The following is a 27,634-nucleotide window of genomic DNA, read 5'->3' as shown; positions in this document are numbered from 1 at the left end:
CAGTGACTATTTTTCACAATCAAGCAAGACATTTAATTCCAACTGACCTTTTGCAAAGTTTAGCAATAGGTGATCGGGAAATATTTTCATTTATTTGATTTAAAATAATTTCAATGGCTGTTGTGGGTTTTCCGGGCTGTATTGCCGTGGTCTTGGCATTGTAGTTCCTGACGTTTCGCCAGCAGCTGTGACTGGCATCTTCAGAGGTGTAGCACCAAAAGACAGAGATCTCTCAGTGTCACAGCCAGCCACAGCTGCTGGCGAAACGTCAGGAACTACAATGCCAAGACCACGGCAATACAGCCCGGAAAACCCACAACAGCCATCGTTCTCCGGCCGTGAAAGCCTTCGACAATACAAAATAATTTCAGTTTTAACACACAGCTATCCAATCCAAAGTGTTTGGAATACAGTGGAACCATAACAAGGTCCGTGTGCTTCAACTTTGTGCAAGTCAATCCTAGCCTTGCATAACTCCATACAAATGTGAAATCAAGTGTGTGAATGTTAAGTGGGACAAAGGACCACTGGGGTGTGTGGGTAGAACAATTCAAAACCTGCACTGCATAAAGCAAATGACAAGAACAGGGCAATCCAAAAGGGATGATTTCAGAAGTGGCTTTGTAACTCTTTCGATGAAGCATTATGAATTTAGAAAATTGAAGAACTGTGTGTATGGAAGACCCAATACCTAGTCAAGGGCACTCTATAATTCACTTCCTACTAGAAATAATTCTATTTTAAGCATGAAATAACATCCAGGCTATTAAAGTTCGCAAAGGAAACTGTGGGCATTGTCTACATTCTCTCCGTATTGGTTTTTCCATGGTAGTGCCTTGAAAGGAGTTATAAGAACAAATTAGTAAAGAGTTCAGTAACACCTTTAAGATAAGCCAACTTTATTGTAGCATAAGCTTTCGAGAACCACTGCTCTCTTTGTCAGATGCATGGAGGGTATGAAGAAACTGGCCAGAGATATATACGTGGTGAGGGGAGGGGGGAGAGGATGCAGGGAGTGAGGGCCATGTAAATGCAAAATCATTGCAAAAGTCATGAAAGAGGTGGAGTGTGCAGTCCAGGCGGGGTGTCACCCCTTCCCTCCACTACTGAATCTGAATGGAATGCCTGAAGGCAGTTACTTCGGGTAATGAGATAACCATCCAGAGTCTCTATTCAATCCAAGTCTGACTGAGTCAAATTTACATATCAATTCCAATTCAGCAGCTTCCTGTTGGAGTTTGCTTTTGACATGTTTCTGATGAATTATGGTGACCTTTAAGTCCTTGATGGAATGTCCTGGTAGACTGAAGTGTTCTCCTGCTAGTTTCAACTGCATCTGACGAAGAGTGCTGCGGTTCTCGAAAGCTTATGCTACAATAAAGTTGGTTAGTCTGAAAGGTGCTACTGGAGTCTTTACTATTTTGCAATTACAGACTAATGCAGTTAACTCCTCTGGATAATAACAAACTGACTTCCTGTTCTTGGGGAAGAATCGCTCTGCTCAACACTCAGAACAAAACCTCTCACAGGAAAAAAAAAAGATGTAACATGCCAGAGTACTAAAGTGCACTGGCAGATGTGCAATAAAACCAAGTAGCCCCTGGCTGTTCTATGCCAGAGTTTTCCCAGGAACTTCAAGTTCCTTCTCTTTGTAAGCACTTTATTTTCCAGCGGCTTGCCCCCAATCTTAGGACAGACTGAATCACTGCAGCTGCAAGGGGTAGAAATTTAAGAGAGACTCTTTTTCACCATACTGTGAACACTGCTGTGCATTTGGAGTGTTATGTCGACGCGCCATGCTGATGGCTTTCAGATGACTCTTGCAATGGCCTCTGTGACCAAGGTCCAAGCTGGCCAGGATCATGACATGCTGGAACAATACAAACACAGTATTCCTTAGGCACTTCCAGTGGCCGAAAGTAAAAAGACGGTTTCCAGAGTCACAGTGACTTCAGTTAGCCGATGTGCTGCTGATATTGCCTAGACATCCCTCCCAGCGCTCAGTGTCAGGCTGTGAATTAGGACAACCCGACCTGGGTCAAAAGACCAGCTTCCAGCAGATGTATGAAAGTGCCTTAAGACAAAACAATTTTAAAATGTATTTTGGAACACACTTTTCTTTTTGTTACTGAGCCCATTTAAGTAACATATGCAAAACTTAGCCAAAATTAAACAATGCTTTCCTACTCGGCAGCTCTTTCTGCTGTGTAATAGGTTTGTCTTCAAATGATTCTCTTAAGCTTTATATGAGCTAGGGAAACCCTTATCAAGAGCTATCCTAGTAGCAGCTTTGAGACTAGCACTCCAAAAGGCATCAGTGAAATTCTTCAGGCAGTTGACACTCTGAAAATTTTCCAGGTAGGCAAGCAGGTCATCAACTGTTGCCAGTGCTTGTTATGTCTTTCAGGGTTTCGTCAAGGAACCTTGTGGCCTAATGCTTCAACTAAGTCAAGCAAGCTGCCTTGGATCATGGTATTCAATCTCCAGAACCCTATTCAGGCAATGAGGATAAGCAATAGCAGCCTTTGTGATGGGCACCTGACCACCTGGAGTGGTCAGGCCTTATGCGGCTGCCTGGTCTTTTGCCTGTTACACAAGTTTCAGACTTGAGTTCAAACACACACTAACTCAACAAACAAACAGGCCCTGGTCTGCAGAATGTGCACCCCATTTCTGAATTTAGACTTGGTCACCTACTGCCCTTACAGCAATTTCCTTATAAATTAAGTGGAAAACAGGATAGCAATACCAAGCCAAGAAGCCTCCGAAAATAATGATCTGCTGCAACAGGAAGTGTACGGCCAACAAATCATGATAATAAATACATGCTGTAGTACAGTGGTTAAGTGATTCGGAGCCAGTTTGGTGTAGCGGTTACACTACTCTAATCTGGAGAACCGGGTTTGATTGTCCACTCCTCTGCTTGAAGCCAGCTGGGTGACCTTGGGTCAGGCACGGCTCTCTCAGAACTTCCTCAGCCCCACCCACCTCACAGGGTGATTGTTGTGGAGATAATAATATACTTTGTAAACTGCTCTGAGTGGGTGTTAAGTTGTCCTGAAGGACGATATATAAATCGAATGTTGTTGTTATTGTTGTTGTTATTATATTCAGCTGCGAATCAGCACTCTACTGGTTCGAATCCCCCTAGTGTCATGAGCTCAGTAAGTGGCCTTGGGTAAGCCACTCCCCTCAGACCCAGTTCTCCAGCTGTATTGTGGGGATAATAATAACACTAACTGCTCTGGCTGAGGCACTAATCTGTCTAGAAGAGTGGTACATATAGTGCAGTTGTTGTTGTTATTATCCTACTACCATACTTATACCTTCCAAGCTACTTTGTGGACCTTAGAAATCAATTTAAAGTGTTATCCAAATTATAAAATAATCACAAAAGTGATTACTGTTTATTCAGATTCTCAATTAAACATATTCATTGTATCTTTGTATTAAAATAATTTAGATTCCACTTTCTTGAAGGAAAAAAATCAGTTTCTCATAAAAAGCTAAAAACAAAAAATTAAAACATAATAGAACAATGACACAGCACTAGATAATCAACTCAGAAGGTAGTTAAAACATCCCCTCTCCACGAAAACAGCAACAGGGAACTAGGAATCAAATCCACTGAAGACGCTTTGAAACTGTAAGGCCTTTTCCTATCACCTTAAATACATTCACTTGCTCCAAGTTTGTTTCCAGGCACAACTGAAAGGTGTTCTAAAACGGTCTGGGTATCTTAAGATACCCGCAGGAATATACATGATTGACTGAACTTTTTGCTAAGATCTAAGGCAGAGACCTTTCTTCAAGTGCCTTCAGAAGTTGACTGAACAGATATTGGAGGGCCATTTTCTGTGGCAGCACCCTGGCTTTGGAGCTTGTTCTCCACTCATGTGTTTCTTCGCATTTAAATCACACAGAGATAATCCCTTTGCTTCTCTTAACATCGGACTTTACTCCTGAATTAATTTTTTCGACTTCTTGGGTTTAAGTATGGATTTTTATTTGCTTTTCATTTGATATTCTTTCTTATTTTTTAAAAGTTTTTGTGAGCTACACTGAGTGCCCTTATTTGGGACATAACATTCCTAAACTAATAGTTAATGGACTGCAGAACAATCTATAGCATTGACTCAGGGACATGCTACAAATCTTGGGAGTCATATTCAGAACTTTTGGAAGCCAATGGTGGACAATCAGCCCCTCTTACCTATTTGTAATGGCTTCTGAGAGCCATTGGAAAAGTGTTATTTTATATGGCTTGATCCCAATCTGAGAATAAAATCTCAAGATTTTTCTTTCAGGATTTTAAAGAACTGGCAGCCACTAACATGAATGTCCCCTCCCTCAACCATGAAAATAAGTATGTGTAAAATGCTTCCAGAAAGAAAACAAAACAGGGGCCCTGTAATGGCAACAAATACAAGGGAGAAACAGATCCCCCCCCCCCCAAAAAGTACCACTTGGGCTCAAATAAAAATTGTATGCCAGATATCTGGGCATCATATGAAGATATCACAAGTAGACATGGGCACGAACCAAAAAATTTAACGAACCAGCTGTTTGCAGTTCGGTGCCGATGACGATCCCGAGGTCGCGAACCGCAACGAACATTTTCCGTTGCCGAATCGGTTTGCGGTTTGCAGTTTGCAGAACAGCCCCTGTGGCACTTAGAGAGCCCATATTCCCAGCGAGTGTTTTGCAAGCTCTCCTACAACCATCACCCAAGTTTGGACAAGATTGCAAAAGGGATCTTGGAGTTATACCCTCTCCAATCCAAGGCCCCCAGGAAACTCCCACAAAAATCCAAGCTCAATTATACTCTCAGTCTTTCTCCCCAAAGGCTAGCAAGTGGCAAGCAAGAGCTCTGTCCCACTCCACTGCTCACTGAAAGTGAAACCCAGCCTGGGAGCCCACAGCTATTTATAAGCACAGGTCCCACTGAGCAACGCAGGAGGTCTGTGTTTGGCCGTCAGAGCTGCCTATCAGGGTTTGCAGGGATGAGATTGGAGTGCCCGTGGCTACAGAACACCCCCTTCCCCCTCCTTCCCCTTCCTCTCAACTTGTAACCGCTTTGCAGCGCCGTGGTTGGAAGGAAGACCTGCCGATCAAGGTAAGCTGGGCTTCCATTCGGGTTTCCAGGGTGACAGAAGGAGCGCAGAGTTCAGGCATTCCCCCGGCTCCGTTGCCAGGGGAATTGATTGCTGGCGCCTGACTGTCTGGCTTCCCGAACCACGGCCGAATGCACCGAACCAGGCCTCTTCCAAACGCTGGTTCTTTGGCTGTGGACAATCACGAACCGCGAGATCGCGATCACGCGATTGCCAATTTTGTGGGTTTTTGAAGTTCGTAATGCGGTTTGTGCCCCTCTCTAATCACAAGTTCTCCTTTATAAATAAAACAACCTCATCTGGGCACTGTTTTATGTCCTTCTTTAACGTGACTTGGGGAGGGAGGCAAGCGTTTGATAATAATGTTATATTCTTGAGGGCGACAATGGAGTAAAGGTTAAGAAGCATTGATCTACTAAAACATTTATCTCTTCTATCTACTTTTTTGCAAACACCTTCCTTTGGAATATCAAGGCAGAATCTGTGAGAAAGCATACAGTTATAGGTGATTGAGATCCATGTAAAAACACACACACACACACACACACACACACAGAAAACAAAATTCTGAACATTTTACACGGTACAAATAATCAGTTTTAAACAATATCAACATCCTACCTGAAGGTCCTTCACATTTGGGAATGGAATCCCTATGGTTATAACAGCACGAGCATTGTCATCGGAGAAATCCAGGCCTTCACTGACCTTGCCTCTGCAGACAGCGAGAAGAAGGGCACCATCTTCAACAGAAACAACAATTCAACAGAAGGATTAAAAGATTGAATGCATTTTTATTTTTGCGAAGCGCCAACCTGATAGTGCCAGAGCCTTCAGAATCCACTTTAGGCATGTGATGAACTCAGATCTTGCCTATAAAGGTTTGCATCACAATATGAGCGTGATCCTTACCTTCTCATACACATGGAAGACATTCCCATGTTGAAGACTGATAGTCTACGTGCTGAAGGCCAGGAGGGAGTGGGTCACTGGAAACCTGAATGAGAGGCAAAATAGAAAAGAGTCCAGTAGCACCTTTAAGACTAACCAACTCTATTGTAGCACAAGCTTTCGAGAACCACAGTTCTCTTCGTCATGCATCTGACGAAGAGAACTGTGGTTCTCGAAAGCTTATGCTACAGTAAAGTTGGTTAGTCTTAAAGGTACTACTGGACCCTTTTCTATTTTGCTACTGCAGACTAATATGGCTAACTCCTCTGGCTGAATAAGAGGCACACTGTACAGTGCATGAGAGGAGGAGGGAAGTCCTTAAATGTCACATGCACGGTGAGATATATCAGGCCCTTTAGTTGTCCAACTTTACATCTGTCAGTTTTTCAATAAAGTTATGAATTTCTCTCTTCAAATCTCTAATAATCCACTAATGCAGAGAGCTCCAATTTGAATGCTTTTGGGACTTTTTGTACATTTTGTGAAAAGATTTTTTAAAAATCTTCGTTGATAACTGTGACAACATGCTACTTACTATTGCTTGGTTTGCTGCCATATAGTTTAGATTTAGTTTTATATCTATCTGAATCCTTCCCTCCTCTTTTACTTTGGCTATGTTCTGATTCTTTTGCAAGCCCCTGGAGTCAGTTGTTAGATTTCAAAATTGCAGAATTAGATTGCTCTGTTTCAGGTTTGTCTAAGTTAGGGCTAGGACTCTGATTTGAAAAACAGCTCAAATTATTAAATTGGAATCGTCTCGTATCAGAAACTAAACGAATTTGCTCTCTACTGCATTTGGTTTTTATTGCCTCAAGATCTTTTGTTGGTAATAAGTATTTACACTTATTTTTTCCTCATACTGTCTTTTTTCCTCTGGCCTGTTTTAATGCACTACTAATTGCCGACTTTTATGGCAGATTTTCCAACATTCCATGAGGTCAAACGATCTGTCTATGTGGTACTGAGGTGCCCGAAGCCCTAATGTATTTTTATTTTCACAAAATTAGATGATAATCTAACAGCCTGTCATGATCTGGCTGTGCCAGGAAGGCCTAGCAAGGCCTCAGAAGCCTGTAAGCAGTGGGAGTAGGCCTGCCTACAATTCCCAGGAGCCCCTGGGCCATTTTGGTGCCCTTTTTGGCCAATAAGAATACAGGGGGCTGGTGCTATATAAGCCGGAGAGGGAAAAAACCTGTTCTTTCTCCCAGGGAGTAGGCCAGAGGAGGTTTCTGCTAGGGGGAGAGGCCCTCATTCAGGTAGGGTGAGAAGGCAGGCCTGGCACACAGAGGGGCAGTGAGTTCAGTTGCGCTAGGGCCTTTTGTTTATTTTGCTTTCACCCATCTATTGTTGCTAATGCACCTTGCTTGTTGTTTATTTGTTTGTTATTAACTGACCTCCTTGTAAATAAACTCTTTTGTTTGTTGTTACTCTGCTGGGTCCTCACGCCTGTTTATTGGCCAAGCTACGGAGGTCAGAAGAGTTGGGAGGGGACTCTGGGCCTTCCCAAGGGACCCTAAATCCCAGAGTGGTGGCAGCGTAAGGGGCTCACCCCACCTGAGGCATGACAGAGCCTCTCTGATATTTCTCTTGTTTCATTCCTCAACCGTTCTAATGATTATCATTTATTCAATCTTTTGTCTGGAAATGAGAATCATATTCCTTTGGCTTTTGCCAAATATATTACGGCTGCTCTAAAGAAATCGAGCTACTTTTATCCATTCAATTCAAGATAACTATGAAGTAAGCCGGTGGTTACTTCTGAATTTTATCCTATGCTATTTTAAATGTGAATATCTATTATCCCCTGAAGTTTGGCCATTTTTAAAGCTTTTAACTATGTATTATTTTGTATCATTGTATAAAAAGTTTATGTGCTGTGTAGATATCTTTGAAAAAATAGAAATGTGATAACAGTGGGCCATCTTTTGACCGGTCTTGTCTCTACATAATAGTGGAGAATGACATGTTATGAAGAACAGGAGGGCTGCAGTCACAAATGGTAGCTATGTGTCAAATTTCCTTTTTTTCCTCTGTAGCATCTAATACAACTTACTTTTGATGATGACATTGTGTGTTTCCCCACCCCTTTGCTGGCAGTAGCCAATAACGTAGCCAATAACCAATAACGCAGTAGCCAATAACGTAAAATGGAAGCAAAGAAATGCAAAATTAGAGGATTGAAGGAAGTGGGGTAAACTGTATTACACGCTAGTAAGGAGAGGGGAGGGAGAGAGAGTTGAAGCAGGACTACCAGTTTGGGCCAGCAACGGCAGGCATAATGTAATAGTTATTTCCAACCTTAGTAAATGAGAGCCAGTTTGGTGTAGTGGTTAAGAGCAGCGGTTTGATTCCCCGCTCCTCCACTTGAAGCCAGCTGGGTGACCTTGGGTTAGTCACTGCTCTTTCAGAGCTCTCTCAGCCCCACCCCCCTCACAGGGTCATTGTTGCGGGGATAATCATAACCAGGGGCGGTGCAAGGGTTTGCGGCGCTCGCGGCTGGCCAGGCGCACCCCCATGCGCACATAAGTGCGCACGCACACCGGCCTGCATGATGACATCACGCGTGACATCATCACGGGAGCGTGCGCACCGCTGGCCCGATTGCTGCTGTGGGCGGCCTCCGAGCTCTCCTGCTCGGTAGCCTGCACCGCCACAGATGCCTGCCCGCAGCAGCTGTGCCTGGCCGGGGGCTTGTGCTGGCGGTGGCGCGGTGCGGGAGGGATAGGAGGCTGCTGCTTTGTGGCGTGCGCTCCCACCCCCCACGCCTCCTCCAGCGCTCCCTCCGGCACCCCACGCCTGAGGCCACCGCCTACCTGGCCTCAATGGGCGCGCCGGCCCTGATCATAACACACTTTGTAAATTGCTCTGAGTGGGTGTTAAGTTGTCCTGTAGGGCAGTATATAAATCAAATATTATTATTGAATGTTATAGTAATCAGATTTGCAAGCTTTTATAGTTTTACACAGGTCACTCACCTTTTCCTTGTTTACATTTTATAGCATCGTAGTATATTTGCAGAAGCTTATCAAAATCAGCTTTGTCACCTCCTTTCGGCTCCACAATGACAGTCTTAATCAGCTCCAGCTTTTCCCACAAGCCGGTGTGCAACCAGCGATCTTTCAGTTTATCCAACATCTAAAAGAGAAACATGAAAGTAAAGAACTGTAAATTTTTATTCTCTTACTTTTTCAAATGCAAACAACGCATCCTATACACAGTGCAAGTCCTATACCACGTGCAGGATGTAGTGCGAAAGAAAAGGGCTATAGATCATTTCAGTTTTGTCAGGCTGGCCACCAGATGCCACTGAAGGATGAGCAAAGGACATTATCTCATTTCCAGTTCGGCAATTATTGTTCATTCCCATGAACTGGAGAAGCAGAGTAGCTTTGCCTATTGGTGGCTAAACACAGTTCAGGGAACTATCTAAGGGGGTTGGAAGGTCCTCAAGAGGCTGAAGAGCAAGAAAAGGACCAGCAGAGCTGGCTGGGAAGAGTCCTAACACAAGAACAAATCTCACAGGATGTTGTACCAGCAAAGGTCAGACTTCAGCTGAGAGTTTTATGGTGCCTTGTTCCTCCCACTCCCTACTGGCTTGAGCAGAGTAAAGCTCAGCTCCCTCCTCGTGAGTAGGAACAGTAATAATAATAATAATACTGGATTTCTATACCACCCTTCAGGACAACGTAATGCCCACTCAGAGCGGTTTACAAAGTATGTCATTATTATCCCCACAACAAAACACTCTGTGAGGTGGGTGGGGCTGAGAGAGCCATGACTAGCCCAAGGTCACCCAGCTGGCTTCAAGTGGAGAATCAAACCCGGCTCTCCAGATTAGAGTCCCGCGCTCTTAGCCACTACACCAAACTGGCTCAAACTGGATGAGATACTCTGCGTTGCTATGCATGTACACAATCTTCTGGTCCACATTTATGTGCAGACTCATCACCTTCTCAATTCTTGGCCTCCTGAGAGTAGCTGTGGGAGCTTCAGAAGGGCACCTTAGTGGGGCAGGGTTCCAGCTTCCCACCTGCTAGCTCCCTGCATACAGTCACCTAATATCCAACTCATTAAAACTGGCTGCTTTGTGTCAAAAGAGTGAGGCTTGGTTATCAGTGATATAAACATTCTGTAGAGCTGGAAAGGTTGGAAACTTGGTTAGAGGAAGTATAGAATGAAGGAAAGAAGCATAATTTGAAGTTCAGAGGGATTCTGGAAAATATAGAACAGAAAGATCCAGTTGTCTTCTTGAAGGATATTTTGTGGTCTTCCCTATCTATTGAACATAGTGCAGCAACTGGTTTTGAAAAAGCACAAAGAATAGGTAATATTACAGCTAATAGACAAGGAATAATATATTGGGTTTTAGTTAAGGCACGTTAACCAAACAAACTGCACGCAGAAAGCTCTCATCCAAGTGAGAGAACCATCAACTGTCTATTTATCTAAAGAAATACATTTACATACGTTTAGCGGAGAGAAAGAACTAGTGACTGATCTAATTAGCTAGGATGGCTTTAGATTGAAAGTAGGCCATCTCTCTCAGGAGGAGACACCATGCTGCCTCTCCTGGTGCATGCAGGGAAGGGGAGAGAAGGGGAGGAAGTTCTCCTGGCAGGAAGGAGACTGATAGCAGCCTCTCTATCTGACCGGCTCTATGGTTGTTGCCGTCCTTCTTTTCTGCTTGCGGTTGTGAAGGCCTGAGCAAGAGACATTGCCAGTCCCTTCTTCCAACAACATATATACTAGCTACCTTCATTACCTTACGGATCAAAGATGCTATTTTGAAGTCTATGCAGGGAGGGGAAAAACTATTGGGAGATGATCAAGACATACCAATTTTGTGTAACCTCCACCCAGATGCTCTTGCTGAAAGGAGACAATTTGCATTTTTGACACAGAAACTTAGGAATTGGGGTTTGTAAGGAAATTGTCAGCCCCAAACCAGATCTTTGGTCAAAATGGCTGGACTTAGGTTCAGAATTGTAAGTGTTGTTAGCTTGTGGCCTAATTCAGATACGTGGTTGCTGAGCTGATTAGAGCAGTCTCCGAGTTCCCCACAGATTCAACCTTGGAAGACTGTTCCCAGAACGACTCTCTGTCCACTCCCTAGATTTTCATACAGCTGAAACCTAATCAACAGCTCAGCCTCGATTGGTTCTTGAGTTGCTGGGTGATTCACTGAGTCCTGAAAAGATGGCTTCTCAGCTCCTCTAGTTAGCTTTCATCAGCAAAGCTCCGTCCACGATGCAAGTATGCCAGAGAGAAGCTGAATAGCTGTGTGCTATTCATTACCGCAGCATGTCCCTATGATGACCAGCTAGGCATGGGAGGGGGCTTGCATCCTAACGGATGGGTGAGATAAGCGACAAATGAATGCCAAACAAATGCCTAGGTAGCTGTCAAATGCGCCCTGCTTATCTGCCATGTATGTCTATTGCACTCTGTGTTATATTCTGGGCCTCTGAGAATGTGTGGAGGAATATCTGTGTAGCTGGGTAACTGTGAGTCTGGAGTTTGTGACTTGGGCATGGGTACAACCCAGAAGGAACCCAGAGATTGGAAAGCCAAGGCTTTGGGGAAAGGGAGAGCTTTCAGTCTCACAAACAAAAAGAAATGCTTCCCACCTGCCTGACTGCTGAAGTGCTGTGATCAGTGCTCAGAATTAGGAGGGAGGGAGGGAAGCAGCCTTCCGACAGAGTGTTAGATATACCTGGCATATTCTCTTTAAATTAAACATTTATGTACATGATGAATGGGTGTCAGTTAAAGCAGTCCAAGAAGTCCAACAGTTACTAGACACTTTTGAAAGCTCTTCTACATAAGTTTCTGCTTCACAACAAAAATAGTTATAATCAGGGCTTTTTTCCAGCGGGACCGCGGTGGAACGGAGTTCTGGCACCTCTTAAAAATGGTCACATGGCTGAGCAGCGTGGAGGGCAATCTAAACTGCCCTCTGTCTGGAGATCAGGGGGTGGGACCACCGGCCATGTGACCATTTTCGCTGAGGGCAATTTAAACTTTAAAAAACTCCCCTCTTGTTCCAGCTGACCCAAAGTGATGTTATTGTGCGGTCTTGAGTTCCACCACCTCTTTTCCCAGAAAAAAAGTCCAGGTTCTAATAAGCATTTTTTAAAAAAATTCTGTCTCATAACAGAACTTGAGACTTAGTCATTAGACCTTTAAGAATTTCTGACAAGACAGGTAAGTGTGCTAGAAATTTGAGACATGAAATGGTAGATGGTCGTCTTCGTCTTCTTCAAGAAACACATACAGAACATGGGGAATAAAAGTATTTTGAATATATGGAAATAGGGACTGCTTATTCAGCATCTTATATCACTAAAAAAAAAAGGTGTGGCCATCATGTGTAACCCTCAGTTAACTATTCTTGAAATTGAACGTGACCATGAGGCTGAATATTTAATGATTAAAGGCTTTCTAGATGGAGAAATAGACACATTTGTTTGCCTTTATGGTCCGCATCAATATTATGCTAAATTTTACAGGACTTTGATGGAAAAAAATCAATAGCATTGCAGATGGTCATATAATTTGAGATTGGGACTTTAATGGAGTAATGTGGGCCAAGCTGGATCATAGAACTTATAAAGATTTAAATGCTAAAGCCCTCCAAAAACTTTTCTGAGATCTCTGTCTGAACATCAGTTATTATATGCATGGAGAATTATTCACCGTAAAAAGACCTTTTACTCACCACCACACAACACTGGCTGTTACACAGAGTTAATTATGAGAACACCCACTACTCGATGCTGTACATTCACAGAAACATGAAGACAAAATTGGATACAATCTCATGAAACTGTCTTTGTCACGAGGGGACAATACTTATTAGTTAAATTAAGAAAAACCAAGCAAGCAATGTTGCTTCAGGCACAGGGTTTCCAAAAAGGACTGAAAGAAAGGAGAAGCACCTTAAACAATAAACACATAGGACAAACACAATATCGTAGCACAGTTTTTCACCACCTCCCCTCTCCACACACACAAGCATCCATCCAATTAGATGTTTCTTCACGGGCATTTTTTAAAACCTAATCTCTGTGCACTGCTGGACTCAGCCTTGCAGATGGATTAAAAAAAGTTGTAGCTTGGAGTACTTTGTTTCAGTTAGTAGTACCTTGTTCCAGTTATATCAGGCTTGTAAACTGTCTCCTTAGACACAACACACCTGGACCAACTGACCTATGGTTGTGTAACTTTGTGGCTAGATTACTGCACTGTGTTTTATGTGAGGATGCCCTTGAAGAGGACTTGGAAGCAGCAACTTGTGTGACATGCAGCAGCCCATTGACTGATGGGGCTAGACAAACCGCTCATATTGCAGAAATAATGTAGTTGCTGCAATTTGTTTCTGGATCCAATTCAACATGCCGGTTTTGACCTTTAAAGACCTTTATCGGTTGGTATTCTCGTATCTGAACAGCTGGTTCCTCCACACGAGTTGGAAGAAACAGTCATCCTATGACAACCTGTTCTCAAAACCTTCTCTGAAAGAGGTCAGGAGGCCGATTGGCTAGAGTATTTTCTGTGGGTTGTCCATTATTATGTTCCCTACGCTGCATCTGCCTGCTGGCTCCACAGGCAGGCTTCTGAGGGCCGCATAGCCAGCAGGGAGGCGTAGCACAGCCCCGCAGCCAGTGGAGGTGGTAGGAAGGGAGCCCGCCTTCTCCCTGCCCAGCTGAGTAGCAGGCGAGCTCTGCTGCCGCCCCCCCCCTTTGCCCGCGGATCAGGTGGACAGGGAGGAAGTGGCGGTTCACCTGCCTTCTCCTTGCCCAGCTGAGAAGCCCCAAGGCAGCGGGAAGGCCTTATTCCTGTGTTCTGCACATGCACGGGGATAAGAAGTTAAGTCGTCGGCAACATGGTTTGCTTTTTATGTCTTAGGATTAGAATTTGTTTTACATAAATTACTTGAAGCTTTCTTAGGGTAAAGCAGACTATAAATTTATTAAACCAATTTGTTCATTTACTGCTGGCAAAACCAGCACCAGATCACGTTTGTTTGGATGCCTTGGGAAAATAAAATCCTGGAAAAGCAGGATTGTGTCCAGTTTCGTGAACAACAAAAGGACAACAAGCACCTTCCAGTTTCTGTCTCCTTGAGGCCCACATTCCAAGCAGCTTCCGGTCACTCCATAATTTTGGACTTCTAATTGACAAGTGCTTCTGTTTCACAGAGCTGCCAGCAATTATGTGAGCATACAGATACAAACATTTCACTAAAGATATAATATTACAAACAATAATCTAACAATATGGAAAAGAGTGGGCCCTGAAGCTGGTTAGAATTTCAACAGCAGCCTATCAAATGTCTAATAATGACTGATGGAAACAGCAACATCACACCACTACTTCACATATTACTTTTTGTTGGGATATTAATGGTGGTTTGGGAAAAGACGTGATGGAGATAAGACCTTCTCTGTGGTGGCACCCCATTTTCAGAATTCCCTCTCCAGGGGCATTTGCCTGTTACCATCAACACTATGACTCAGATAATAGTCAAGCTTTCAATAGTTACTAACTCTTATGGTTTTTATAGCTGCAAAGATTTGTATTTGAGCTACTGGTTGGTGTTATAGTACCATGAGGTATTTTTTCTAAATTTATAAGCCACCTTGAGGATGTCTTTTAAAGTGAAAAAAGATGAGCATAAGATTTTGTTCAATATTTACTTATTTATTACATTTCTATTCCGCCCTCCCCGCAAGTGGGCTCAGGGCACGTTACAACAGTAAAATATAAATTACATTTAAAATCATTGATAAAACAGTGAAAATGCTATTGACACCACCCCCAGACAGCTGCCATGCAACCCTACTCCCACCAGTAAAACACAGAGGGGTGGGTAAAAGCGGGGAATGGTCCTTTCCAATCAAGCTATAACTCATATGGGGGCTAGATAATCAACTGTAACTCATATGAGGGGGCCAGATGGTCACACGGCCCCCTCGCCAGGAGGCCAGGAGGGAGGCTTCTAGGTGACTACTGATCTGGCCTCAATCATATGCTTGGCGGAACATCTCAGTCTTGCAGGCCCGCCAGAATGATACAAGATCCTGGTGGGTCCACATATCCTCTGTTAGAGAGTTCTACCAGTTTGGAGCAAGGACCGAGAAGGCCCTGGGTCTGGTTGAGGCCAGTCTTGCCTACCTGTGGCCCGGGACCACCAGTAGATGTTTATTGGCTGATCTCGGCACTCTCTGGGGCACAGACAGTTAGAAGCGGTCCTGCAGGTATGCTGGTACCTGTCTGCTAATCCTTTAAAGTGCACATGATGGCACTTTTTTGTGTTGGGGAAGGTCTGTTTTTCATTATTTAGTTAAGGGCACATGTGTAAATGGTACTCTGGAAAGTAAAATAAGCGCAGAAAAGACGCTTGCCCCAAGATGCTTACCATCCTCCAGAGCAGCCTGCCAGTAAGTCCTGTTATCACAGGAACTATTTCTTCCACTTGCTTTTTGTGCCTCTCGGGGGCTGGATTCAGCCCTCTGGGCTCCAGCAGCTAATGCCTAGTTCGGCATATCCTATTTCCCCAATACGTGCACCTAGGAAGGGATTTTCATGCCCATTTTACGGAGTACTGTAATGGCTAAAACGATTCAGGTAGTCAAGCTTTTGGTTAAATTTTGCACAAAGAAAAGTTTAAAGTAAGAAGCATTGAATGCTTCCATTTTACCGCAGTGGCACCACTCTTTCCCAGAAAAAGTTAAACATAAAACAACAAGCAAAGGACAAATACTAAGTGCATGATCCAGCCACTGTTAAGCGCTTCTAAGCCCCAGTGACTGCAATGAGGGAGTTTACTCGTGTTCTTAAATCTCTCCCACTGGGACTTCAAAGCACTTACCTTTGTTCAGATCGCGCTCTCCAATTTCAGGGCCACTCATCCCCATTTTATATCAGGTCCATTAAGATATGCAAAGTACCATTTTCATGTGTATAGAGAATCCAAAACTAAGATGGAACTGCTACTATGGAAAGTGCTACTAAAATGCCCCTAATAAATACAGCTAAATAAAATATATCATTCTCATTCCTCACAGTAACTGCAACCTGAAGAAGACAGGTTATCTGGAAGAAAAAACAGCACTTTGGGGTGAAAAAACAGGAGAGTTGAGTACAGAGTTAGAAACCACCCAAAGAAGCCATTAATGCTCACAGCCAGTCACTTTTCCACCCAGGAGAATACACACACACACAAAATTAAACTCTTTGGAAATGGATTCTCTAGCGGCTCCATCAATCCAAGGAAGAGTTTTACCAAAGATGATAGAGGAAATAAATACTTTTATATGTACCATTCAGAACACATTGATCGGATTTTCAAAAGATGTGTTTGTAATAATTTGAAACCAACCCACCTCACCCAACAGCCCATGGCACCATCAGCATTTGTGCTACACTCACAAATGTGGTGTACATTCCCACCACACACTCTGCAATAAAGACACTGCCTCTCTGGACTGCTGCATGAATGAGCTGACTCTCTTAACTCTGGCTGAGTGGTAAGAAGTCTTAACTCTGATCAAGAGTTAAGAGAGAGTCACCCATTTCCCTCTATAAATGCAGTCAGTAAATATGTCAGCATCAGTCTTAACCACAGCTAACCAGGATCTTAATCACAGTCTGTTTCCCAATCATAAAACCCTGATTTCAAATTCTAGTTAACTAGGGAATTCAGGTACCATTAACATTTACCTTATAACTTTGTTATAAGACTGCCTGTCCAAAACATTACAAAACACAGTATCTTAATAATTTTAAAGGTATTTACCATTAAACCCAAAGCAGCCTAGGCCCTGCAAACTTTAGAAATGAGCTTCTCCCGTAAAACCCTTCCATAAAAACCTTTTCAGATCTATGTCTGTGAGTCTCTCTACGCCAGACATCTTAAACAATGGATGCTGTCATGGCACTCAGTGATAGTGAGGACTCCTCGGGAGGAGAGAAGCCTCGTGTAGCCATCCCTGATTCAGCAGAGGCCTGCGATCAGGAAGAACAGTGTCCACAGCCAGCAGCTGAGGCAGAGGCACCAACACCACAGCCAAGGACTCCCAAACCGCCAGCTTCACCCAGATTGTGCCGCAGACAAAGGCAACATATGGGGCTGCAGGAGAGGCGGTGAAGCGCACACCTCCTGGGTTGACGCCAGCTGCTGGTGGATAGTGATGAGGAGTAACCACAGGATAGCTCCCAAGCAGCTGGCTGCAAGCCCAGCCTCACTATAAAACCCAGCCACAGAAGACCAGGATGTGTGGAAGCAACATGTTGGATTCTTGCTCCTGCTGCAACCATGCCCTTGAACCTTGCCTTGCTCCTGTAGCTTTTGGACTGTGCCCTGTCTCTGCCTGCATCTAGACCTGACCTTACCAGTAACTGATGTATGGACCGCCTGACTTGGCTTTTGGACTTTGAACTCACCTCTGGCCTTGGATTTGCACTCTGACTTTGGACCGGACTTTGACTACTCTGCTTGGGCTGGCCCAGCCCACGACAGATGCTCAAGTGAAAGATCTTACACTTGTTCTCCCATTGTGGATACACATGCACTGCTAGGGAGGCAGAGGACACTTGTATATAAGACCATACTGAAAGTAAGTCACTTGAGCATCCCCATGTAAGATGTCTTGTGTAGAGATACTCTGAGTCTTGCCTAGAACTTAGAATGACCAGAACATTGTCTTTAGTGTAGTGGAGTTCCATACTCTGGACTTTCCCACTAATCAGCTTCTTTTACAGATGGAGACAATTTTTAAAAAATTATTTTTGAAGGTTCAGCATTGGAAAATTTCTCTGAGCTTTTCCTGGAAAGGCAACCAGTAAATTCTACATTTAACTACCTTCCACTGTTCTCCACAGCAAAATTAAGCATGTGCTTCATTCTCTCCCATTGAAAACAATAGATCTCAGTAGCAATGTGACGATCTACCTCCCGGACGTCGAAGCGGGGGGGGGGAGGGGGATGCCTTCCAGAGTGGGATCTCAGAAATGGAGGGGAGGAGGTGGGTTTACAAGACCCTCAACCCTCTCTCCCTCCATTAGGCTGACAAACTTCTCTCTCTCTCTGGCTTCCACTCTCTTGTCTCCTAAACACTCATCGGTCTCCCTTCAACACCCGCTTTTATGGGGCTTCCCTGGTGAGAATCCCCGCCTCCCTCTGCCTTCGCCCTACCCCCGCCATCCCTTCCATGCCCCTGTGTGATGGCCAGCTGTGCCAGTCTCTCAAGGGAGCCGCTAACGGGCTCGGGGCTTGTGCAAGCTGGCCGGCGTCTTCACCCAGCTCTACAGCCTGTGGTGGGTGTGGGATGGATTCTGGCACTGCTCCTGGGGATTTCCGCTGTCGAGCGGTCTCTTGTGTGGCTGCTGTCGACTCGCCCGGCTCCAGTGTCGTGCCCATCTTGGTTGTTGGGGTGGGGGTTGGCCCCGCCGAAGCGGCAGCCTGTTCCTCTGAGGCCGTCTCGCCCCAGTCCGCTGTGTGTGTGACTCCCAAGGGTCTTCCTCCTGCCCCGCCAGGTAAGTCCAGGGGGAGGAGGTAGCTGACCCCGGACAAGCATTATGTTTGGTTAGATCATATCTATTTGTGTGTTATGTGCTTTCAACTCGCTTTTAACTTATGGAGACTCTATGAATCAACCACCTCCAAAATGTCCTATCACTGACAGCCTTGTTCAAGTCTTGCAAACTGAAGGCCGTGGCTTCCTTTATTCAGTCAATCCATCTCCACCTCATGTTGTGTCCTCCTCTTTTCCTATGGCCTTCAACTTCTCCTAGAATTATTGTCTGTTCTGGTGAGTCTCATCTTCTCAGGATGTGACCAAAGTATGATAGCATCATTTTAGTCATTTTAGCTTCTAGGGACAATTCAGGCTTGATTTGATCGAGAACCCACATATTTGTCTTTTCGGCTCTCAATGATACCCAAAATGCTCTCCTCACCCCATTTTGAATGAATCAATTTTCTTCCTGTCAGTTTTCTTCATTGTCAAACATAGCAATGGCGAATACCATAATATGAATTCGGGTCCCTAGCGACACTCCCTTATCCTTAAGGATCTTTTCTAGTTCCGTCACGGCAGCCCTTCCAAGTCTCAGTCTGCTACTTATTTTTCACTTGCAGTTTCCCTTTTGGTTGATGACTGAGCCAAGGAACAGAAAATCTTTAACCATTTCAATTTCTTCATTGTCAACCTTAACATCTGAGTCCAGTGGCACCTTAGAGACCAATAAGATTTTCAGAGTATAAGCTTTTGAGAGTCAAAGCTCCCTTCTTCAGATATCAATGGTATTTTTATACCCTGAAAATCTTGTTGGCCTCTAAGGTGCTACTGGACTCAAATCTTGCTATTCTACTGCAGACCAACGCAGCTACTCATCTGAAACAACTTTTGAATTGGGATCATGGTTATCCCTCTTTCTTTGGCTCTGTTTACACAGCATGCATGATGCCTTATAGAGTAATATATAATTAAAGGGAAAGACCCTCCTCCGAAGGGGAGGAAAATATAGAGATTCTTCCATAGTACATTAATAAATATTTTTGTATATTTTAAAAAAAATATTTCTTGTTATGAAAAGTGCAAAGTGCTGAAATGTGCAATGTAGTAATCAATGAACAGGAATACCTATAAATATAATAATGTAACCTTATATGAGAAGACTAGGTAACAATCCTTCCTGTCATCACATACAATCAATGTTACAATATTACAATAAGTTAACACTACAATGAAATATATAGTCCACACGCCCAATAGGTGAAAAAGGTATCCTCAAAGTTAATCTTGCAGGTAAGTATTCTTCAGTACCTTCTTATTAGCAATTTATATTCCTTCTCTTTACAGGTACAGTCACCATGTGTCAACCAGATGTTCCCACTGGAATGATATTCCTACTCCAGAATGTAAAAATCCTGTTGCAGGGCACAGCCTGACGGGGCTTTCTTGCACATCAGCTTTCCTGTTTCATGTTTAAAACTTTTTCAAAGGCTCATCCCATAACTGCTGTAATAAATTATCCATAATCAATATGTTACAAATTGTCAAAGTGTTGTTCTAATTTTGCTAAAAACTTTAATTAAAAACTCACCTACAGGACTTGCATTCTTCAGACTCTTATCACCAACTTGGCTAGCTTTCCGAAGGAACACAACCCCCATACAGGACGTGCTTTGCAAAGCTCATAATAAATAAAAGTGCAATTAAAGTGTCAGAACCATTTAAAGAGCTAGAGCTTCCTTTTTCAGCATAACCAAACGCTAGAAAAGCCATCTCACTGTGAGAGTTGGAGCAAGGCCCCTGACAACCAGAGGCCCACATGGCTGAAGGTCCATGTCTCCTCATGTGAACCTGTGCACCAATTTAGGTCTTCAAAGCAGTCTCTTCTGGTTATTCCCTCCCCAAGTTTGGTTCACACATCGTCAACAAGGGTTTTCTCTGTCATAACTCCATTACTATGGAACAAGACGTGAGTAAACTCCCTTTGCTGCTGGCCTTTAGGAATGTTATCTAAGATAGTTTTATTTCAGATAGCTTTTCTTGACTGTTGATTCAGCTGCTTTTAATATCCACTTACCGAGTCAGCTTTATATGCATTCTAAGACAATCATCATTTCGAGTGGTTAAAGGTGTGGTATATGTTTTTAATGTTAAAAATAAAAGGTCAGTTTAGATGTTGCTGATGCTCTCCTCCCCGCAGTTTTAAAATACACATCATAACAAGCAATAATAAACAATTAGAAGTAGGTTGTTGTGGATTTTCCGGGCTGTATAGCCATGGTCTTCGCATTGTAGTTGCTGATGTTTCGCCAGCAGCTGTGACTGGCATCTTCAGAGGTGTACCACCCAAAAGACAGAGATCTCTCAGTGTCACAGTGTGGAAAAGATGTTGGCAGGTCATTTATATCTACTCAGGAAGGTGGGTTTGGGCTGAGTCATCCTGTAATAGTTTCCCAGGGTGTGGAATGCTAATGGAGGGAGGCTTCACTGTATCCTGAGGAGGTTCTTTTGCATATGGATTGGTGCTTGATATGCTAATCTTCTCTGCAGGGCTATTGTAGGATGTAGATTATTTTGTTAGTCTGGTGTTTTTCAGGACTGGAAACCATGCTCTATTCATTCTTGAAGTCTCTTCTTTCCTGTTGAAATTGTGCTTATGCTTATGAATTTCAATGGCTTCCCTGTGCAATCTGATGAAGAAGTTGGAAGTGTTGTCCAGTATTTTAGTGTCCTGGAATAGGATACTGTGTCCTGTTTGAGTTAGGCTATGTTCAGCCACTGCTGATTTTTCCGGATGGCCAAGTCTGCAGTGTCTTTCATGTTCTTTTATTTTTGTCTGGATGCTATGCTGTGTGGTCCCGATGTAAACTTGTCCACAGCTGCAGGGTATACGGTATACTCCTGCAGAGGTGAGGGGGTCTCTACTGTCTTTTGCTGATCGTAGCATCGGTTGTATTTTTCTGGTGGGTCTGAATACTGTTTGTAGGTTGTGCTTTTTCATAAGCTTTCCCATCTGATCAGTGATTCCTTTGATATATGGCAAAAACACTTTTCCTGGGGAGACTGTTTTTCCTGGACATCTTGAAATCTGATTGGCGGCCAATACCAAGTAACCTAATTAAGTCTGCGACATCTCCCAATCTTCAAAATAAGAAAACTATTAATTGTTGGCTCTGGTTGTTGTTGGCTCCCCACCCCTTTTTTTCTTTTGTACTTCACAGGCCTGATAAAACGTTGTGGGGGACTCAAAAGATAGCACTCACTGTTTTGCAGTATTTTGGCGGGTCCTAATGAAAAGGTATTACATGACTGGGCGTTTTTGGATATTTTCTCTTCCGTATTTTTAATGTCTGTTGCTTAATCCCTCCGCTCTACAACTGTGCATGGGACAGCCAAAGAAGACCAGAAGGCACTCTTCAGTGTCTCCTGGAATGACACATTTAGCAGCTTCAAGGACGCCTCAGTGTAACAGCACCTTTGGCAAAAATGCACAGAAGGGCCATTTACACTCTTGAATTTTTGGCATATGAAGGGGTTGTCTAGTTGTTCCCATGATTGGGTTAGCCCTGGAAACAAACGAGGACAGAGGCAAGGGATGGGCCCCTACTCCAGAAACGTTCAATGTAAATTAATCTGTGCTCAAAGCCCCTGTATTTATTATGAAAATAAAGCCGGGAAAAAAGACTGCTGGGGCAGACACACAGGCAACAGCAATTAAACTCTTTCCAGACACCACCAAAATTATTATTATGATTGTGAAACAATTCCAATAATACTTGGAAAAGAGAAGCCGGGAGGCGGTAGAACCACCCTTAGTTTTCTCCTTAATAAAAATCACAGTATTGGCACCATCCGTAGTGCAAAAAGTCAGGGGTACTCAAGGGACTAACATTGATCTAAAAGCCTCTCCCCTTGCGCTCCTCATCCAGAGCTGGTCATGTGTTTGCTACCAGGATTTTCTTTTTGAATAAGCATTGCTTCAAAATCAAAGTGTCTCTCCAGTGGGCTGGAAACGTGTTTGAAGGGTCAAACAGAAGTTCTACACACAGTCAGCACAAAACTTCAGAATGAGGGAAGAAGAGAGGCACAGCCGATCTGGTGACCCGGCAAAGGTTGGGTGGAACTCAGGGGTCACGAGAGACACGAAGGGGAGCCGCCTCCTGTGCTCCTAGTCTAAGCAGTGAGGTGCTATTTCGAGGATTATTCAAGGGTGGCACTGCAATGACACCTGCGTCTTAGATTCAGAGGGATTATTCTGACAGAGTTTGTTTTTTTTAATATAAAGAATGTTCACTTGGATAAACAAGGTCAGGAGGTATTTTTGTTCTTGACCCCCCCAATAGGTTTTAAGACAGAATAGGTAATGTACATAGATATTAGGATTAGAGATGGGAGGGCCTGGAAAAAAGGCAGCAAAATTCAGGGCGGCGGGGGGGGGGGGTTCCTCTTTTTTTGAGACTTTTAAAAACATTTTCCAATGGAAAAACTGGAAAATTTGGGGGGAAACACTGAAAAGAAATGCCTGTGAAATAATTTCCACTTTTAGAATGAGTAAAATTCTTCTTAGGGCAGGGGGGTTTTACATTCAAAATGTATAATATGAAAAAGTTTAAAGAAAAATTGGGCAATTTGAGGATCCAAAAAAATTATTAAATATTTCCTCTTTTTCAGTGGGAAAAAACCTTGTCTTACAAAGCATTTCATTCACTCCTAATGTGCAGCATGAAAAGTCTGAGGACTTTCTCAGTTTTTCCAGTAGAAAAACTAGAAAATTTGGGGGATCACTGAAAAAAACTTCTATAAAATTCCCTCTATCATCATTGTCTGTCAGGGAATGAAGCCTTTTTTTGTTTTGTTTGGCACTCCCTCACTAACACTTATTAGTCTTCCTTCCAGGTTGTGTGTTTATATATATTTATGGGTTTATTTAATAGTATTTTCAGAGAGCTGCTGTAATCTAGTGGTTAAATGGCTGAGGCGTGAATTAGCACTCTGCTAGTTCGACTCCCACTACAGCCATGAGCTCTGCAGGTGGCCTCCTCTGTGAGAGCTACTATAACATACTGGTTAAGTGGCTGGGCTGCGAATAAGCATTCTGGTGGTTTGACTCCCACTACTGCCATGCGGTCAGGAGGTGGTCTTGGGTAAGCCATTCCTCTCAGCACCAGCTGCATTGTGGGAATAATAATAATATTGACTTTGTTCACCACTCTGAGTGTGGCACTGATCTGTCCAGAAGCACAGAAGCACAGTGTTGCTGCTATTATTATTATTATTATTATTATTATTATTATTATTATTATTATAATATTGAGTTGGGTTGAAAGGTGGTATAGAAATGTTTTAAATAAATATTCTATCAATATACAATAGTTTCAAGATTTTTTTTTGGTTTAAAGGTAAATAATTTTGGCAACAATTAATATACTATAATGCTTTTACTAATAATACATTATTATTAAAGAGGTCAGTGTTTTCAATGTTATCACATTTATCTTAATATCGAAACATACTTTATTTTGTTTACTACAGAATTTGCTTTCTGCTTTTAATGTTTACATTTTCCTATCTCACAGATGGCAAAAAGTAAATATATGTGCTATGATAGCATAAGATACAGCAGTTTGCTACTCTTTCTCTAGTAATGGGTATACTTGCAGTTTTTCTTACAGAAGATGAAGATATTTATACTTCTAAATTTCCATAAATATGCCAAATAGTACAGTTCTAGATGATGTTATGAATTATGTTTCATGTTGTTAAATCAGTAAAATAAGTTTTTGTTTGATAGGAAAGTATTGCATATATTTCAATTTCCCCAAAAATTTCTGGGTTGGGGGGGCATTTTACCCCATGGCTTCAAAATTTCTGGAAATGTTACATTTCTAGTTCGGTCACAATCACACATTCCGTTTCATGCTGTTTTAAAGCCAGTAAGGTTGGATCCAAATTTTCTGTTCCGCTCGCCAGCGCAAGTGGCCTTCAACTGGCACAAACTGCCAGCATGACTGAAGTCGCTTTATACCAACTCAGAGCCTTGGTCCATCAAAGTCTACTCTCGCTACCTGATCCTTATGTAGAACTGCCAGTGGCTGAACAAAGGACCTTCTGCATGCCAAGCAGATGATCTGCCGCTCAGCCAGGACCCCTCCCCAAACATGCCTCATCTGCTGCAGTAAGGCTTCTTGCATCAGCGAAAGATTCCTAGTGTCACGCGAAAGCTTCAGTACAAGCAGAGTACAAACTGTGGATCTAACCTAGTGCTTAACCTCCCGTTATATTTTCAGTTCAGTTAAGCAATTCAACAAACTAATCAAAGCAATTTAGAATATACTAACATTAAAAAATAGAGACATATAATACATGGAAATCATTTCAACATTCTTCAAACCTCCTTCCCTCAGGGATGTGCTTCCAGATTGATTTGTGCCCTGATATCCTCTGTGTGTTACAGAGGATTCTGGGGCACCTTCTGAGTTCATGTGGGGTGCTGGTGAGGCACGCTGAGCCTAACTGACACCCCACGTGAACTAAGTGTGCACCCACAATCATGCCAAACTCCCCAGCACTGCTGCAGATTGCTGGGGAAACTCCATAACGGCGATCCCAATTTCGCTCAGCAAGCGTTGGTACATAAAAACAATACCAGATGTCCATTGCAATCAAAATGTTCACGAGACATGTCTGCACATGTAAGAAAACTAAGGGTAAAAGATGGAGTTGCTCTCACGAGCATGACATAAAAAGAACTGGGGGGAGGGGGGAATGCCACAGCCCACAACTACATAATTAAACCAAGTCCAGGACAGGGTGATAAACTCTGTTATTATGAGCAAGATTATGATTACTCTGTGCACACGCCAGTACAATAAAAGGTGAATAATTCATAACCAGCTCTGAAGATAGAGTATGCATCACTCAAGTTGCGGGGAGGGAACACAGGAGAATTCCCTGGTATGGTTTTTCTTTAGGGACAACGATAAAGTGCCACTTGCCAGCAGGAAAATGAAGCACTGAACTATGTTCCATGTGCCATAAATCAACACTGCAGCCTACAGGATGTCTCTCTGGTACCAACATACCATCAATTTTTCAATAACCCCTTTAAATAATGGAAAAAGTGAACAACGACAACAGTAATGAAAAATGAAATGTTTCGCACGCCAAAGAACCTGGAATAACACAGCTAATATGTAGAGCCTGCCAACAAGGTAGCAGTTTATGCAAACACTTTGGTATTCCTGAAACAATATCCCTATTTGGTGTATAACCATGTTAGGCTTCACTGTGATCCACTGAAACATTTAGAAGTTGTTTATCATTCAACATGTTCAGCTGAAAGGTTTCCTTTGTGGATCTCATGACATGTAAATAACAATTTCTGTATCTTGAACCTACATTTGCTTACATGGAAGTAAGCCCTCCTGGCACAATCAAGGAGCTTACTTCAGTGCACATCCTTAGGTTCATAGCTCCCCCCTCCCTTTTAGTAGTATGTATGCAGGGGATCACCACCATCACCCCCAATTTGGCTTTCCTCCAATTATTCACAGGGTTCGGCCAAGCAAAATCCTCCACATTTCACCTCAAAATGTTGCAAGACATGATTGTAACAGGGGTTTGTGGAAACCCCCTCCCTCCCAATTCCTTGGATGTCCCGTTTGAACAAGAACTTCTCAATTCACTTCAAATATTCATTTTAGGCAACATGTGATGGCATCACATACACACATAAACTACCTTTATCTAGCAATGATAATACTCGTTTTGAATTAGGGCAGACCTTTTCTTTCAGGGCATAGATCAAGATGGGTAGCCGTGTTAGTGTGTCTGTAGCAGTAGAAAAGAGCAAGAGTCCACTAGCACCTATAAGACTAACAAAATTTGTGGTAGGGTATGAGCTTTCGTGAGCCACAGCTGAAGAAATGAGCTGTGGCTCATGAAAGCTCATACCCTTTCAGGGCAGTAGAGCAACTCTGAAATCAACCAGAACTAAACAAGGAAAGATATTTCTTCACAACAACGTTGCTGTTCACTTTCACCTTCTATACATCATGATATCCAAATGATGTTACAACTCATGAAGGGAACTGAAGGTTATATTTGGCCTACCTCAAATGTCTGCGTTAGTTCTACAGGTTGCTGACAGGGGCAACCAATCCACATTAATGTCCAAAAGAGAGGGATATAATTGTGCCGTTGGAATCTGCGCTCTGCCAGAAGCTCCTGAACCAATGATAACAATGCTGACTTCTCTACATTACCTGAACCGTGACACGAATAACTCCTTGAAAAATGACTTCGCTTTGGCAGCACCAACAACTTCTGCTAAAACAATTACTGAGTTCTCTGAGAGCTTGACGCTCGAAACCAAGGCATTTGTCCCCGAGAGGTGTTATGTGTGTTTCTGGAAAGGCAACACCAATTTAGGATAGATTTGGATGTTCCCTAACCCACTTCTGAGCCACTTTTCTAGTTCATTATATGCTAACCATATAATGATACATTTAAAGCCACAAACTTTAACCAGAAGATTAGTTAATGTCAGCTTATTAATCAACAACAGGCAATTTTAATAAATTTGAGATGAACAGATGAGAGCCATGAGTTGAACAGATGAGAGGCTTTTAGGCTTTGTAGTGCTACTATTAATAGAGAAAGAAAATATTAAAGATGGTCTTTCCTTTAAACAAAGACTAAAAGCTTTTGTTCACTGAATTCATGTATTTTCTTAAATATCCTCAAAAAAGCATCTTTATGGAGAGATCAACAAAACGTGCGCTTATTTCAAAAAGCAGATCAAAATCAACCAGGAAAAAAGTTGTGATTGCCAGATTCTAATATAACACATCACCAGAAAATACAGGGTCTATTTTCAGAGAGCGTGTCAACAACAGTTGACAATACATTTATAATATATGCCAAAGTGCACCCCTAAGTACACTACGTTTAAATCTGCATGGAGAATTTGATTCTGTTAGCTGATGTCAGAATCCACACTGAGAAGACTACATGATGCTATCAGTGTTGCAATAAATTGTTCTGTGT

At 42.9% G+C, this 27,634-nt stretch overlaps 1 protein-coding gene across 1 annotated transcript in view; it reads right to left on the bottom strand.

Moving 5' to 3' along the window:
- The window catches only part of BRIP1 (BRCA1 interacting helicase 1), a 157,532-nt gene that overhangs the window by 39,446 nt on the left and 90,452 nt on the right, over positions 1-27,634 (bottom strand). Inside the window, exons 14-15 of the mRNA XM_055001863.1 lie at positions 9,041-9,200; positions 5,736-5,857 (exon numbers count right to left, since the gene is read on the bottom strand). Of these exons, the coding sequence (XP_054857838.1) occupies positions 5,736-5,857; positions 9,041-9,200 (282 nt within the window). The remainder of the gene's footprint in view (positions 1-5,735; positions 5,858-9,040; positions 9,201-27,634) is intronic.

Source organism: Eublepharis macularius, chromosome 17 (genome assembly GCF_028583425.1).
Source record: "Eublepharis macularius isolate TG4126 chromosome 17, MPM_Emac_v1.0, whole genome shotgun sequence".
NCBI classification, from domain to species: domain Eukaryota; kingdom Metazoa; phylum Chordata; class Lepidosauria; order Squamata; family Eublepharidae; genus Eublepharis; species Eublepharis macularius.
This window is presented reverse-complemented; position numbering and strand designations above follow the sequence as displayed.